We start from the raw sequence: 16,798 nt of genomic DNA on the forward strand, positions 1-16,798 counted from the left end.
TTTCAGTATCCTATCATTTTGCCTTTTCATACTGTCATGGGATTCTCAAGGCAAGAATACTGAAGTGGTTTGCCATTCCCTTCTCCAGTGGACCACATTCCGTCAAATCTCTCCACCATGACCTGCCCACCTTGGGTTGCCCCATGGGCATGGCTTAGTTTCATTGAGTTAGACAAGGCTGTGATCCTAGTGTGATTAGATTGACTAGTTTTCTGTGAGTATGGTTTCAGTGTGTTTTCCCTCTGATGCCTTCTTGCAACACCTACCATCTTACTTGGGTTTCTCTTACCTTGGGCGTGGGGTATCTCTTCAGGACTGCTCCAGCAAAGCGCAGCCGTTGCTCCTTACCTTGGACGAGGGGTATCTCCTCACTGCCACCCTTCCTGACCTTCAACGTGGGGGGACGAGGGGTATCTCCTCACTGCCGCCCTTCCTGACCTTCAACGTGGGATAGCTCCTCTAGGACCTCCTGCGCCTGCGCAGCCACGGCTCCTTGGACGTGTGGTTGGTCCTCCTGGCCACCACCCCTGGCCTCGGGCGTGGGGTTGCTCCTCCTGGCCGCTGCCCCTGGCTTCAGGTTTGGAGCGTGGAGTATCTCCTCTCGTCGCCCCCCCCTGACCTCGGACACTGGGTATCTCTTCTCGGCCTACCTCCCTGAGCTCGAACGCAGGGTAGCTCCTCTCTGCCGTTCCTGTGCCATCGCAGTCTGGTACTCTCGGCCGCTGCCCCTGACCTCGGACATAGGGTAACTCCTCTTGGTCGCCGCCCTTCGGGTATGGGGTCCTCATTTGATAGAACTGGCAATTTTGAATTCTAGTTCTTTTTTAAAAAAACTATTTTATTTATTTATTTAGCTGTGCTGGGCCTTAGTTGTGGCATGTGGGAGCTAGTTTCCTGACCAGGGATTGAACCTGGGCCCCTGCTTTGGGGGGGTTAGGGAGGTCTCTTGAATTCTGGTTCTGATTCACTGATGAGCTACTGTATTTCAAGATTGTCATGTTGGGAGAGGAAGTACAAATAATGAATTCTGTGGCTTCATTTCCCTTTCCAGAAAGCCGGAAACAGACTGGTTATCACTTATCTCAATAAGATGTTCTAAGCATTAGTGAATAAATATTAACTGCTTTGTTAACTTTGTTTTTCTGCCTTTTCAGTGTCCCATCTATAGTTACCTAGCCAGATAAAGCATCCATGTAGTGAAAGTGAAAGTCACTCAGTCGTGTCCGACTCTTTGCGACCCAATGGACTATACAGTCCATGGAATTCTCCAGGCCAGAATACTGGAGTGGGTAACCTTTCCCTTCTCCAGGGGATCTTCCCAACCCAGGGATGGAATCCAGGTCTCCAGCATTGCAGGCGGATTCTTTGCCAGCTGAGCCCCAAGGGAAGCCCAAAGCGTCCATGTGGGGTCAGAGGTTAAACACACCCAAGCCCCCTGCAATGGGGGTTTCTGCCTGAGGACCAAAAGGGAGAAACAGAACAGCATGTCAGGCCCCGGTTGCAGAGACTGAGCAGCTGCACGTCTTGTGGTGAGCTGTGAAGCACCAGGGCAGGGTTCTGAGCAGGGTAAGCGGAGCTGTTGTTGAAACTGCTAACCCACTTGCCCCAAGTAGAATGAGTTGGAGGAGAGAACGCGACCCCCAAGGAGACAGCAGGTGAGGAGAGAGTGGATCCCAGAACATCATTTTGATGTAATTTAGCCTCTCCAAGTGGTTGAGGCACTGACTGTGCAGGAGTCATGTGTCTGTGTAACTGACACTTTCACGCCTGTTCTCTGTCTCTGTCTCAGGGCCCTCCCACTGACATTTCTTGTGGGCAGTGTGCATTGTATGTAAAAGGCTTCACTTTCATGACTCAGAATAATAAAAATTGGTTACATCTAAAAGGAAGGCTTTCCCTTTTAGAAACAATTAGCTTTCTTTCCATTGTAAATACGATACATGTGTATTATACAAACACTGAGGCAGTTGTTTAGGCGCTGAGTCATGTCTGACTCTTCTGCGACCCCATGGACTATAGTCTTCCAGTCTCCTCTGTCCATGGGATTTCCCAAGCAAGAATACTGGAGTGGGTTGCCATTTCCTTCTCCAGTTCAGCCAGTGAAGTGAAGTGAAGTCGCTCAGTCATGTCTGACTCTTTGTGACCCCATGGACTGTAGCCTATCAGGCTTCTCCATCCATGGGATTTTCCAGGCAAGAGTGCTGGAGTGGGTTGCCATTTCCTTATCCAGGGGATCTTCCCGACCCAGGAATCGAACCCAGGTCTCCCACATTGCAGGCAGACACTGTACCGTCTGAGCCACCAGGAAGATCCAAGTAAGAAAAGGGGGAAGAGAAGACCCTCCCACTCCCCATCCCCCACCCCAGAATATTCACTGTTAACATGGGCTAAACGTCACTCCAGACATCACCCCAGAGGTCCATGGGGGCTGCGTGGATGAATAGAGAGATGGACAGACAGACAGAGAAGCAGGCACATTTACTATTCAATCATCCTTTCATTGAATGTTGAGGAGTCTGGTTCTGTGATTCATTTCACCTTCCCCACCCGGAAGTCAGTGGTTTTGCTTTAAGAAATTGTAATCATAGGTCGTTGCGACTGTGGTATAGTTGGACCGGCTTTCCTATTGCACATCTTTTAAAATTTATTTTATTGTTTCTGGCTGCGCTGGGTCTTTGCTGTGCGCAGTCTTTCTCTAGTTGTGGCGAGGGGAAGCTACTCTCTAGTTGCGGTGTACCAGGCTTCTCACTGCAGTGGCTTCTTTTGTGGCAGAGCACAGGCTCAGAGCAGGCTTCAGGAGTTCAGGCTTATGGACTCGAGAGCACAGGCTCAATAGTTGTAGTGCACATGCTTAGCTGCCACACCACATGTGCAGTCTTCCTGGACCAGGCATTGAACCCACATCTCTTCCATTGGCAGGCAGATTCTTAACCACTAGACCCCCCAGGGAAGTCCTTCTATTGCACATTTAACTGTTTCCTTAAGAATGATCATTAATTCCTAATCTCCAACACTGCTATTTTCATAGCCTGGTTCAGACTGGGAATTTGCCCGGCAGCCTAGGGAACCTCTCCAAGGCCAGGTGACTGAAGAGGGGAGAGGGAAACTAGCAAGAACACTGACAAGGTGTGTTTTCAGATTTCCTCCCTCTTCCTATGTATGTCTGAACACTCAGCAGTAAATGTTGATCCTGTCTCCCAAATGTGAGTCTGAACAGAAAACAGCAAACTGACCCAGGAGGAAAGCTGTGATGGCCCTGGGTGCCTGGGGCTTTCTAGGGATACCATGGTCCAGGGGCTCAGGTGGATCCATCTGCAGCCTCCTCCTCTGCCCCTGGAGCTTTGTGCTTGTCCTGTGCTGTTGATGGCAAACCCTGGAAGGAGGGGAGGGGAAAAGACACGTGTCTGATACGTACATGCTTATCAGTGTAAGGCAGAATTCTTGGACCAAGCATTTCTGTGTTCAAAGTCTTTTGATACCTCGAGTGATGTGATTTCTTTCCTTTTGTACAGAACTGCAAGTGTTTCCCGACAGGTTTGTGGTCTGTGTAAGTCAGCTTGCATTCAGTCGTGATCTTTCGGCAAGTCAGAGTGAAGATTTGGTATGTATTAAAAACTCTATAAGCAAATCTGCTTGAATGAAAAGTTACTGTAATAAATAGAACTGTTGAGCCCTCAATGCATGTTTTAAGGAACCAAAAATATCCTATTTTGCGTGATAATATTGATTCATTGATATGCTCTTTTTTTCCTGAAGACTTCTTGAGAATTTAGCGTGATCAGTAGTATAGCAACATAAAATGAGAAAGCACATACTACAAAAACCGTGAAAATGCTTCTGATAGTATTTAAATGAAATATAAAGCATTCTTTAAATGAAGTGAGCAAAATCCACATGTTTCCACTGGAAGCTTTCATTGGGGTCAGTGGCTTTTGAATTCTATTCCATGGTGAATCACTGACATTTTCATGGAAACCAGTACTTTTCCCCAATGTGCTGTTTCTTAGCTGATAGGATTTGTTTTCCCTCTCTTTTCTTGTGCTCAATTTTGAGCTCCGTCAATCTTATTTCTGTTTCAGCAGAGCTCTTTATGCAGACAAGTAGATTCTGAAAATTCACTCCTAATGTTATAGCTTACAGCCTTGTCTTTTAAGCTTAGCACATACATTTGAGAGTCTCCGTGGGGTGTGTGTGTGTGTCTTGCTGCAGTCACAGCCCAATCTGTCTGAGCTTACCTCTGTACCAATTTTTGTTTTTCATATTTTTGGACTTGTGACTTGAAACTTTAACAAAAAGGAAAAAGTGTCTAGCAGACCTTGAACCTGGACATGATATATGTCATGATTATTATGCTTCTAAAATAATTTGTGGGGATATTAGATTACCCCTTATGTTTGTTATCTTTTAATCCATTTGAAATTTGGCCCTCATGGTCCAAAACCAGCTTCTTATCTCATCTTAAATAAATACATAAGAAAAGTGTTTTAGAGACTAGAAGGCTGAACAGAGACCCAAGAAGAGTCTTCTGAGGATTCATATTTAAATTTAGATACCTTTTCCAGAACAGGTGAGCCCTTCAGAAAATGCAATGAGGCACTTATTCCATCTAGCAGCTAAACTCTTAAGTATACACATTAAGTGCAATAAATGAAGCACATCTAGTGACAAGTGTTAAAAGTTTATTTCAGAAGCATTTCTAGAATGTTGAATTATCTTAGTAAATTAACAAATACTAAAGTAATAATGCTGCTGGCAAACAACTGTAATGTAATATAGCTTAACTGATTCTCAGACCAATGAAAACAGTGATTTGTGGTTCGAGAAGACAATTGTACCACAAAGTATTACTGTTTTCAGATAGAATACAGAAAAAATTAGATCTTGTATGACATGTAATATTAATACTTAATATTTTAAATTATTAAGGATGAGTTACAACATCTCCATACAAATGAAATATCATCCTCCTTAGGGGCACTGGTATTTGTACAGATGTAAGCTTTCTATAGCTGCTGTCATATAAATCTTATAATCTGGAGGACTTCCTAAATGTGAAGAATTTTCATTATGAAAAGTTGACTGGTCTGAGCGTTTTGCACAAGCCAGTTCCGTTTTCTTATCTTCGAAATGTTCTGATATCCAGGGATAACACTGGTAGCTCACCAAGTCAGCTTATGAGAAAAGTGCCATTTCCATCTTGAGGCTCTTTCACTGTTTTGCATGCTTCTCTTTAGCTGTGGTCAGCCTTCAGCTTCCCTTGTCCCCACCTCTGACCATCCTTCACATGCACACTTCCCTCGGTCAGCTAATGCTGGGCACTGACGGGGCAGCTTCAATCCCTGGCACCTCCGAGCCCCTCTCTGTGTGTCCAGCCCACCTGTGCAGCCCCTCCTCGTGGTCCTGTCCCCCATTTCCTTTCAGCGCCTGCTCCAGGAATAATAGCACACCCAAGTCAAGCAGGGGGCCCTGTCACCCACAAATGCCCCATCCAGCCAAGACCCTAGTCCTTCCGTCCCAGGTGCCTCCGAGTCAGTCCTCCCTGACGCTTGGCCTCTGCAGAGCCCTCCCCGTCCCGGCTACGTGAAGATCAAAGAACACCTTTCCCTGCCAGGATGGCCTCCTGCTGGTAGACGCCCGTGGGGTCTGGCCCTCCTCTGACTAGCCCTTGAACTTCCTTTGTCCCTTAAAGCTTTGGATCATTTTATCCGTTCACAGGGACACTCGCCCCAGGGCCAGATCCATCTCGTTTCTCTCAGTAGTTACTTTCCAGGAACTAGGGGAGGCCTGGGAGTGGGCTTCCTGACTGGCGTATTGGAGCCGTTTTGGGGAAGAACATCAATCATTTGTCCGGTAACTGTTGACTTCGCTCCCTCTTCCCCAGCTGCAGAAGTGGCGGGGGAGAGTGGGCACCGGGCAGAGCCTGGCCGCCTTTCTTGTGCTGTGGCCCCAAGTAGAGGTTGCTTCCTCCTACCCCTTTCCTCTTTTCCTATCGGATCTTCAGTGTTGAAGTGATGACTGGCTGGAAAACCTGGGAGCGTCTGTTCAGAGCTGCTCCGCCTGGATGCAGGGCAGCCCAAGAGAGCAGCCGTGCCAGACGAAGGAGCGCCCAGGGAGCACCCCACCTTTGGGGGCCGAGTGAGTGCAGCCACGCTGCTGCCCAGCACTGGGAAGGTCTGTCTCCCGCCCTGCACGAGGGCCCCATGCGGGGAGGCGCTCCGTGTTGCAATAGCTCTGTCCCTCATGCCCTCATGCCAGGGATGTGGGAATCGTGCTGTGTACTTTGGGAAGAAAGGGCATGATTACGGGATGAGTCACTGTATTTTTCTTACTACAGTTTCTCATAAGAAATCTCGAAGCCCTTATAGTCTCAGTTTTGGAACTATTGCTAGAAGTGGGTCCTTTTGCAGTTTTTACCTTTAGTTTCAAAGTTTTGCTTTTCCCCCACCTTCTTTTTCTTAAAAATATGAACAGCAGGAAGCTCAGCAATGTTGTCTTGCATATTTACAAACCCAAGTCCCTGTGTCAAGACTGCTTTCTCTGATGTAAAGCCTGGGAACCTTTGGGAAAGTCAAAATTATTTCTCATTTTTATTATTCCTTTATTAAGGGAAATAACCAATAATAACTGAAGCCATAACTTTACTTTCCAAAGTAATAAGTTTATTGTGTAAATAATCACAGACCCATCTGGATCTGGGACATTTCAGAGTCAGCACAAAGCTGCTGTCTCACAGAGCGTTGGTTACAGCCACTCCTAGTCTCTGGTGGCCCTTCCCATCTGTTCTTACCATCACATTCTAACATAATTTGCTGAGTGCTGACTCTGTGCCAGGAACTCTGGCAGGCACTGCGGAAACAAAGAAAAAGAAAGAAATCATTCTTGCCCTCAAGGAGCTTACAGTCTTGCAGATCAAGGGCTGTGAAGGTGACCTGGCGACCCAAAAATTTTAATTTAGGTAGAGCCTCCCTTTTTTTTAAGGCGTATCCATTCTGTACCTTAATGGTTCATTTGGCCCCTCTCTACAATTCAGAAGGAAAGTTCAAAAGTCTTATTTTCTTTTAAACCTAAGCTGTAAAAACCTGTGATTCTTTGGGAAATTTAAAAATGGTGTTTAATACTAGTGCTGCAGAAAAGTAGATGTGGGCGCTAAGATGTTTAGGCTGTCTTCCTCACCTTCCTTTGACATGTGACCAAGCTGTGAAAGCATCTGCCAGGAGTCTTCAGAAAGCACTACCCCTCGCCAGAGCATCCTCTCAGTGGAAGGGTTGCTGGCATGCCCGACAAGGGACAATAGTTAAGCACTAAACTATCGTTCAGTCTTAAAGAACACTCCATCTAGTTTATGAGTATAAAATTGAAGTGAAAATGAGTCTAAAGAAGCAATAAACTGCCCTTGCCTGGGTTATTTTTAGCCTGGCTGTCCTATTTCTCAGTTGTGAGTAACTGAACCTCGGTGGGCCTTAGTCCTCCTGTCAGTCAAGGGAGAGAGTATCAGAGTATATCAAAAATCCTTTCTCACACTGTTTCTACCAGAAAAAGTGGATGAAAATACATCTAAATAAAAATCACAAAATAATTTTACACAAAAGAGCACTTGTAGCTTTAAAAGTTGAGATTGGAAAAAAAATTCAGGGGAGGATTATATTTTAATCTTAGGAAAGATAAATAGAAATTGAAACATTTTAGTCCTGAATTTTTTGTTGTTGATGTTCAATCACTAAGTCATGTCCAACTCTTTGTGACCCCGTAGACTGCAGCATGCCAGGCTTCCCTGTCCTTCACTATCTCCTGGAATTTGCTCAAACTCATGTCCATCGAGTCAGTGATGCCATCCATGTCGTCCCCTTCTTCTGCCTTCAATCTTTCCCAGCATCAGGGTCTTTTCCAGTGAATCAGCTCTTCGCATCAGGTGGCCAAAGTATTGGAGCTTCAGCTTCAGCATCAGTCCTTCCAAATGAATATTCAGGATTGATTTCCTTTAGGATTGATTAGTTTGATCTCCTTATAGAAGAAATAAAAGAATTTGTGTACTAACTTCATAACCCAACAACAGAATTCTTTAACTTTCATGAGCAAACTTCCATATAAGTTTAAAACAGATCATTCAAGAAAAGAACTCTTTTTTAATACCAAAAAAATTAATAAGTAGTGGATGATTTTTCTATGTTTTTCTTACTGTATCATAGACTTTAAGAATCCATTCTTCTTATTGTATTTCCTAAACAGTGCTAGTGGTAAATTATATGGAAGCCATTAACAAGAGATTCATGTAGCACTAGGAAATTTTCCTTGAGTGGGAAGAGGTAATTTCCATATTTCACATTTCCCACAGTGTTTTGAAGTTGGTTTTTTACTTAATAACAGCTTACCAAAATTGTACATGTTCACTGTACAAAAAATTTCAGAATCAAAACATATACAAAGAAAGTAAAAATTACCCATAACTCCCAACCCAAAGATAGCTTCTGTTAATGACCTAGTCTGCACTCCTCTATACTTCATACTTGATAACTGAGGTTGGTCTGTATTTAGTTAACAGGACCCATTCATTTGTGAATTGTGTGTTTATGTCCATTTTTCTATTGGTATTTTTGTATTTCACAAACTTCTTACTATATAAAAACTTCTTACATAGTAAGGAAAATAACTTTCAGTGAGTTTATCATTTTCTTTTCAATCACATGTCATTTTTGCTGCTTGGTAGATGTCTGTGTCCTCGACAGGGCCTGTGGATGGGCTGGATAAGGATGGGAACTATAGCAGCATCCATCACACACCTGTCCTGCGCTTCTGTGGATTGGCAGGGGAATGATCCTAATGGAAATGCTGTGTGTTGGGGGATGAAGATGCTCTTGGTTGGTCTGGTCTGTCTACAATAGTTTTTTTAGACAATGACAGAGACCATAAGAAAGCTTTTTCTCATGGAATATCATTTTTTTTTTAAAGATGAGCTATCCTTTGTTGGTATGGGACTTCCCTGGTGGCTCAGACGGTAAAGCGTCTGTCTACAATGCGGGAGACCCGGGTTCGATCCCTGGGTTGGGAAGATCCCCTGGAGAAGGAAATGGCAATCCACTCCAGTACTATTGCCTGGAAAATCCCATGGACAGAGGAGCCTGGTAGGCTACAGTCCATGGTTTCGCAAAGAGTCAGACACGACTTAGCGACAGGGCAGGGCTATCCTTTGCTTGTATGTTCCAGTAGCCTGATCTTTTGTTCTCCTTTCCTAATAATAAAATTCTCCCAAACAGTTAGCCAGCAGTGTTTGTTAATGAGTTGTCTCCTGTCCCCTATTTCCAGCCCTCCAAAGGAATCTGCCCTTGGCCGAGTTAGAACAGGAAGGATAGATAATTTAGCGTAGAAATTGGCTTGGTTAGAATAGTTAGAGAGGGTAGATAGAATGGGGAAGATCAAAAGGGTAGTTAGAATAGGCTGTGTCTATGCCCCCTGATCCTTTGTGCCTTTGCCCCATCATGTACCTTTCCTTCTGAGAAACCTATTGTCTCCCTTTGATGACCACTTAGATGATTGATTGACTTAGGAAAAACATGACAGGGAATAAAACAAGTGAAATGGGGACCTGACTTTGACCACCACCTCTCCCCTCACTCACTTGATGACCTTGGACAAAGCATTTGGCTTCTTGGGATTTGTTAAGCAGAAGTAAAAGTGATGCCCGGGACTTCCCTGGTCCAGTGTTAGAATCCTCCTTCCAGTGCAGGGGACTCAGGTTCAATCCCTGGTCGGGGAACTGAGATCCCATACACCTTAGGGCAACTAAGACTGTGCCCTACAACTACTGAGCCCTGGTGGCACAACTGAAGAAGCCTGCATGCTGCAACAAAGACCCAGGCAGTCAAAAAAAAAAAAAGTAAAAGTGATGCCTGCCATGCAAGTGAAACGATGAATATAAAAGTGTCTTGTAAATTCTAAAGTGCTGATGCAGTAGTAATTATCATCACCATCATCATCTCATCATTCCCGTCCACCATTCTTCCTATTCTTAACCTGAAGAAGAGCTCATTTAAGTGCCATTAATGCTAGATGAAATTAAAAGACGCTTACTCCTTGAAGAAAAGCTATGACAAACCTAGACAGCATATTAAAAGGCAGAGACATTACTTTACCAACAAAAGTCCATATAGTCAAAGCTATGGTTTTTCTAGGAGTCATGTATGGATGTGATAGTTGAGCCATAAAGAAGGCTGAGCACCCAAAGGTTGATGCTCTCAAACTGTGGTGTTGGACAGGGTTGTTGAGAGTCCCTTAGACACCAAGGAGATCAAATCAGTTAATCCTAAAGGAAATCAACCCTGAATATCCATTGGAAGGACTGATGATGAAACCGAAGCTCCAATACTTTGGCCATCTGATACAAAGAGCTGATTCAGTGGGAAAGACCCTGATGCTGGGAAAGATTGAGCACAGGAGAAGGGAATGACAGAGGATGAGATGGTTGGATGGCATCATCAACTTGATGGACATGAGTTTGTGCAAGTTCTGGGAGATAGTGAAGGACTGGGAAGCCTAGCATGCTGTAGTCAGTCCATGGGGTCACAAAGAATCAGACATAACTTAGTGACTGAACAACAACAATACCAGATTAGCAAAGAGCTAAACACCTTACCCTCTGTGCTAGTGAGCTTCTGAAGAAGCTCAGTTCTTATTTTTCATCTCATTTGCCAACCCAGCATCATTTTGCAGCTATAAAAACTAACGTACCAGAGAGTTAAGTGACACATCCTCGTTTAGCCAGCAAGTCGGTGATGGACAGAGGGACACAGCAAAAGCATAAACTTGTGACCTCCTGTGGGAGCTCTGCTCACCACCATCCACAGGGGGAGGAGGGAGAGAAGAGACCACCCACTTAAAATGCCTTTCTTTCCAGTAGCTGCCAGTAGACTCCCAGTGAGACGCTGCTTTGGAGGAAGGACCCGGCCACTGCTCTAAGGTGCAGAGGAGTTGGGAAACAGCAGATTTTTCAGGCTGGGTTCCTAAAAGTGCACACAGCCCCTAGAACACCCACTGTGAGAGAGCACAGACCGAGACGACGTGCAAGGGGATCCTGTCGGGAACGTTCATTAGTAAACAGATGATTTAGAATTCGGTGCTTCCTTTCCCAAGCAAGCAAGGCTGTATGTGGGGCGAGGTTCCCAGACTTGTCCACAGAAGCCGTTGCTATCATGAGATTGGAGACTTGGAAAGGGGGTCTCACTGTCTGTTCGAGGGAGATGGGAAGAGCTGTTCCTTCTGTATCCCTGGGCAGAGGGCCAGCTCTGAGCAGAATTGTGAAATGAGACAGTCATCTAATGGCTTTGCTCAGGCTCTCACGCCTCTTTCCCACCAACAGCCAGGCTTGTAGTGGGCCTCGCTGGCCAGGCCTGCCACCCGCCCGCTGTCCTGAGCGTTTCCTCACCTCTTTCCTCTCCCATCCTGTCCAGACCCACCTGCTCGGCCACAGGAGACGCTAGGGTAAAGATAACCACCACCAATGAAGGACTGGTGACCTTCCTGCGGGTGCTGACAGTTTGCAGCCCCAGGCTTCTGTGCGGGAAGGTATTTTTGAATAAGAGGTAGAGTAGTTCTGCCGGGGTGATTGCCATTAAGTTTCTATTTTTCACAGCTGTTTCCCTTCAACTTTTAAACTGGGCATTATTAACCTCTGATTCATGAATCATCTGAATTTTTTTTTAAAGGGGGATATGAATTTTTATGACCAGTGCATTTTCTTGGCAAAACTCTATTAGTCTTTGCCCTGCTTCATTCCATATTCCAAGGCCAAATTTGCCTGTTACTCCAGGTGTTTCTTGACTTCCTACTTTTGCATTCCAGTCCCCTATAATGAAAAGGACATCTTTTTTGGGTGTTAGTTCTAAAAGGTCTTGTAGGTCTTCATAGAACCGTTCAACTTCAGCTTCTTCAGTGTTACTGGTTGGGGCATAGACTTGGATTACTGTGATATTGAATGGTTTGCCTTGGAAACGAACAGAGATCATTCTGTCGTTTTTGAGATTGCATCCAAGTACTGCATTTCGGACTCTTTTGTTGACCATGATGGCTACTCCATTTCTTCTGAGGGATTCCTGCCCGCAGTAGTAGATATAATGGTCATCTGAGTTAAATTCACCCATTCCAGTCCATTTCAGTTCGCTGATTCCTAGAATGTTGACATTCACTCTTGCCATCTCTTGTTTGACCACTTCCAATTTGCCTTGATTCATGGACCTGACATTCCAGGTTCCTATGCAATATTGCTCTTTACAGCATTGGACCTTGCTTCTATCACCAGTCACATCCACAGCTGGGTATTCTTTTTACTTTGGCTCCATCCCATCATTCTGTCTGGAGTTATTTCTCCACTGATCTCCAGTAGCATATTGGGCACCTACTGACCTGGGGAGTTTCTCTTTCAGTATCCTACCATTTTGCCTTTTCATACTGTTCATGGGGTTCTCAAGGCAAGAATACTGAAGTGGTTTGCCATTCCCTTCTCCAGTGGACCACATTCTGTCAGATGTCTCCACCATGACCTGCCCACCTTGGGTTGCCCCACGTGCATGGCTTAGTTTCATTGAGTTAGACAAGGCTGCGGTCCTAGTGTGATTAGATTGACTAGTTTTCTGTGAGTATGGTTTCAGTGTGTCTGCCCTCTGATGCTCTCTTGCAACACCTACCATCTTACTTGGGTTTCTCTTACCTTGGGCATGGGGTATCTCTTCACAGCTGCTCCAGCAAAGCGCAGCCAATGCTCCTTACCTTGGATGAGGGGTATCTCCTCACCGCCGCCCTTCCTGACCTTCAACGTAGGATAGCTCCTCTAGGCCCTCGTGTGCCCACGCAGCCACGGCGTGGGGTTGGTCCTCCTGGTCACTGCCCCTGGCCTCTGGCATGGGGTTGCTCCTCCCGCCCGCCGCCCCTGGCCTCGGGCTTAGGGGCGTGGGGTATCTCCTCCCAGCCGCTGCCCCTGACCTCGGACGCGGGGTAACTCCTCTTGTCGCCGCCCCTGACCTCAGACGCTGGATATCTCCTCTCGGGCACCACCCCCACCCTGCCCCGACCTCGGACGTGGGGTAGCTCCTCTCGGCCGTTCCTGCGCCGTCACAGTCTGGCACTGTCGGCCGCTGCCCCTGACCTCGGACATGGGGTAACTCCTCTCGGCCGCGCTTAGCGTACCCATCGTAGCCGCCTGGGCTTTAGCGCACCCGTCGCAGCTGCCTGCGATTTAGCACGCCCGTCACAGCCACACGCTAGTAAGTAATGCTTAAAATTCTCCAAGCCAGGCTTCAGCAATATGTGAAATGTGAACTTCCTGATGCTCAAGCTGGTTTTAGAAAAGGCAGAGGAACCAGAGATCAAATTGCCAACATCCGCTGGATCATGGAAAAAGCAAGAGAGTTCCACAAAAACATCTATTTCTGCTTTATTGACTATGCCAAAGCCTTTGACTGTGTGGATCACAATAAACTGTGGAAAATTCTGGAAGAGATGGGAATACCAGACCACCTGATCTGCCTTTTGAGAAATTTGTATGCAGGTCAGGAAGCAACAGTTAGAACTGGACATGGACCAACAGACTGGTTCCAAATAGGAAAAGGAGTACGTCAATGCTGTATATTGTCACCCTGCTCATTTAACTTATATGCAGAGTACATCATGAGAAACGCTGGACTGGAGGAAACACAAGCTGGAATCAAGATTGCTTGGAGAAATATCAATAACCTCAGATATGCAGATGACACCACCCTCATGGCAGAAAGTGAAGAGGAACTAAAGAGCCTCTTGATGAAGGTGAAAGTGGAGAGTGAAAACGTTGGCTTAAAGCTCAACATTCAGAAAACGAAGATCTTGGCATCTGGTCCCATCACTTCATGGGAAATAGGTAGGGAAACAGTGGAAACAGTGTCAGACTTTATTTTCTTGGGCTCCAAAATCACTGCAGATGGTGATTGTACCCATGAAATTAAAAGATGTTTACTCCTTGGAAGGAAAGTTATGACCAACCTAGATAGCATATTCAAAAGCAGAGACATTACTTTGCCAACAAAGGTTCATCTAGTCAAGGCTATGGTTTTTCCAGTGGTCATGTATGGATGTGAGAGTTGGACTGTGAAGAAGGCTGAGCACCGAAGAATTGATGCTTTTGAACTGTGATGTTGGAGAAGACTCTTGAGAGTCCCTTGGACTGCAAGGAGATCCAACCAGTCCATTCTAAAGGAGATCAACCCTGGGATTTCTTTGGAAGGAATGATGCTAAAGCTGAAACTCCAGTACTTTGGCCACCTCATGCGAAGAGTTGACTCGTTGGAAAGGACTCTGATGCTGGGAGGGATTGGGGGCAAGAGGAGAAGGGGATGACAGAGGATGAGACGGCTGGATGGCATCGCTGACTCGATGGACGTGAGTCTGAGTGAACTCCGGGAGTTGGTGATGGACAGGGAGGCCTGGCATGCTGCAATTCATGGGGTTGCAAAGAGTCGGACATGACTGAGCGACTGATCTGATCTGATCTGATCTGATGAATTTTTATGTTTTTCTGGCGAAACTATAACAGCTCTCCTTTAGTTTTCAGAGTGCTTGATGAGCACCCTCCCTTCTTAAGAAGCACTGATTGCAAACCTACATATTTTCTCGAGCGTCCAAATTTTGTCACACTTGTGTGGCACCAGAGACTCAACTCTAAGGCCCCAGGTTGTTTAGGATTTATCGTTAGGCTCTCGAGGGTTAGATAAGTATAAACTGGAAAATCCCTATGAAATGTGTACTGCCTGCAAGATCACTTCCTTGATTTTTTTTCACTAATTTCATTTTCAGGTTAGCATTCTTTGCAGCTATTTTATTGGTACTCCCAAAGGTCTGTACAAGATAACTTCATAGTCATTAATTCAGAAGACATGAAAACTTTTAAAAAGTGTTTAAAATTAAAAAAAAAAAAAAACATGCTAGGGGGTCTGCTGTTAACCCAAGTGGCAACATCATCAGCAAACGTGTGCTCCTCTTCCCCTTAGAGACGTGTCCTTTCTTGTGAGGGTAGAGAAGCAGAGGGACCAGGGGCCAGAGGAGCCTGCTGAAGCAGAAAGGCTTCCCGCTCACAGTGGGAACTAGGCTGATGACAAGGCCTCATGGTCGTCAGTGTCCTCATCTCTGAGATGGAGGAGGGCGTGTCTGCCAGCGGGGCATCCCAGGAGGACTGGTCCCTCTCCAAGTGCTTCTCTCTATAGCGTCTCAGGACAGCTGCCCTCCACCATTATCACATGTAAAGAAAGCATCTGCTGGCCACAGTGGGATCCAGAAGATAACACTTTGCTCTTCATTTCCCTGTGTTTGCTGTGGTTCCAGTGAGTCAATGCACCCATGTCTATTCCTGTATTTCTTTTCATTGTTGATGACTGCTCCATCCCACCTGATTTTTCCTTTTCACTGCCTTCACTTATTAAATATCAAATAATGTAAGAAAATCTTAGAAGTGAAATTTGGGAGAGACAGACCTCTTCCTCATTTTAGGACCATGGCTTCTACATGGCCGTGTTGCATCGTAGTCCAAGGCTGTAGTCATTGTCGTAGTTCATGCTCTACTTGGGCTACTTGGAATTCATCAGGCATCACACAAGAATAACTTTTCTTTGTGCTTTTATTATTGTAAAGTCATGAAAAACTGAAAGTAGTTTGTTTATTACTTTAATATTAGTATTTGCCCCCCCAAATAAGCTAATAAGATATAACTTTTGCTTTGCTTTTTAAAAGAAATTTTTAAAATTTATTTTTGGCTGTACTGGTTCTTAATGGCTATGCACAGGCTTTCTCGTGTTGCAGTGAGTGGGGGCTCGCCTCTCGTAGTCCATGAGCTTCTCATTGTGGTGTCTACTCTTGTTGCAGAGCATGGGCTCTAGGCATGCAGGCTAAGTAACTGTAGCATACGGGCTTCATTACCCCTTCGCATGTGGAATCTTCCTGGACCAGGGATCCAGCCCCTGTCCCCTGCATTGGCACATGGATTCTTGACCTCTGGACCAACAGGGAAGTCCCTGCTCTGCTTTTAATTGTTTGCAAAAGACTTTTATTGTTTGTGAAGGGCTGTTGCATACAATAGCTTGTTCTGTGCAGCAAACCCAAGAAGAGATGATATCAGCCTTAAACCTTTTAGTTTTCAAAGAACAGGAAGGCTAACTAAATGTTAGGAAAAAAAGGAAGGTTTTTGGCTCGTGTGCCTCAAAAGCCCACACTGTGAGTATGTTGATCAGAGGCACAGACTTTCATCAGGACTGTTGCTCACAATCCATTGGGTCTGCCTTCCACACTGTTTGACACATGCTCAGCCTGTGTGTGGTAGTGGTCCTGGTGGCTCCAGGTTCATGGCAGAAGAGAGCAGGTCCCAGCAGTCCATGTGTCTCTGTGAGGCTCACAAATTCTGGACTCGACTGGCCTGGCCTGGGTCACAGACCCACCTCTGGAGTCAGGCTTGGACACGAGACCTCCTGAAATGCCTGGACATTAGAAGGACCTTGGGGACATGATTCCCTAAGAGAGAAATCCATTTCCAGGAGATGGTGAGTGCCCACTGTGTAACTATCATTATCCCCCCACTTAAAAAAAAAAGTAGATGAGGAAACTAATGCTCAGAGAAGACAAAGGGCCTGTCTGGACGCCACAGTGACATAGTGACCAAGACAGCAGATGACCCCGGGCACATGGGGAGGGTGCTGTAGGGGACCAGGCCTTCTTCCTCAGTCCTGGCCCAGCTAGATGTGTGGCTCGAGACAATTAGCCGCTTGGGCCTCGTGCCATCAAATAGGGACACAAC

The 16,798-nt window shown here is 45.7% G+C and overlaps 1 protein-coding gene across 1 annotated transcript in view; it reads left to right on the top strand.

The window, feature by feature from the left end:
- Nucleotides 1–16,798, top strand: part of SLX4IP (SLX4 interacting protein) — a 220,746-nt gene that overhangs the window by 189,402 nt on the left and 14,546 nt on the right. Inside the window, 1 exon segment of the mRNA XM_070800694.1 lies at nt 3,513–3,601. Coding sequence (XP_070656795.1) covers nt 3,513–3,601 — 89 coding nt within the window.

This window comes from Bos indicus, chromosome 13, assembly GCF_029378745.1.
Source record: "Bos indicus isolate NIAB-ARS_2022 breed Sahiwal x Tharparkar chromosome 13, NIAB-ARS_B.indTharparkar_mat_pri_1.0, whole genome shotgun sequence".
In the NCBI taxonomy this organism is placed as follows: Eukaryota; Metazoa; Chordata; class Mammalia; order Artiodactyla; family Bovidae; genus Bos; species Bos indicus.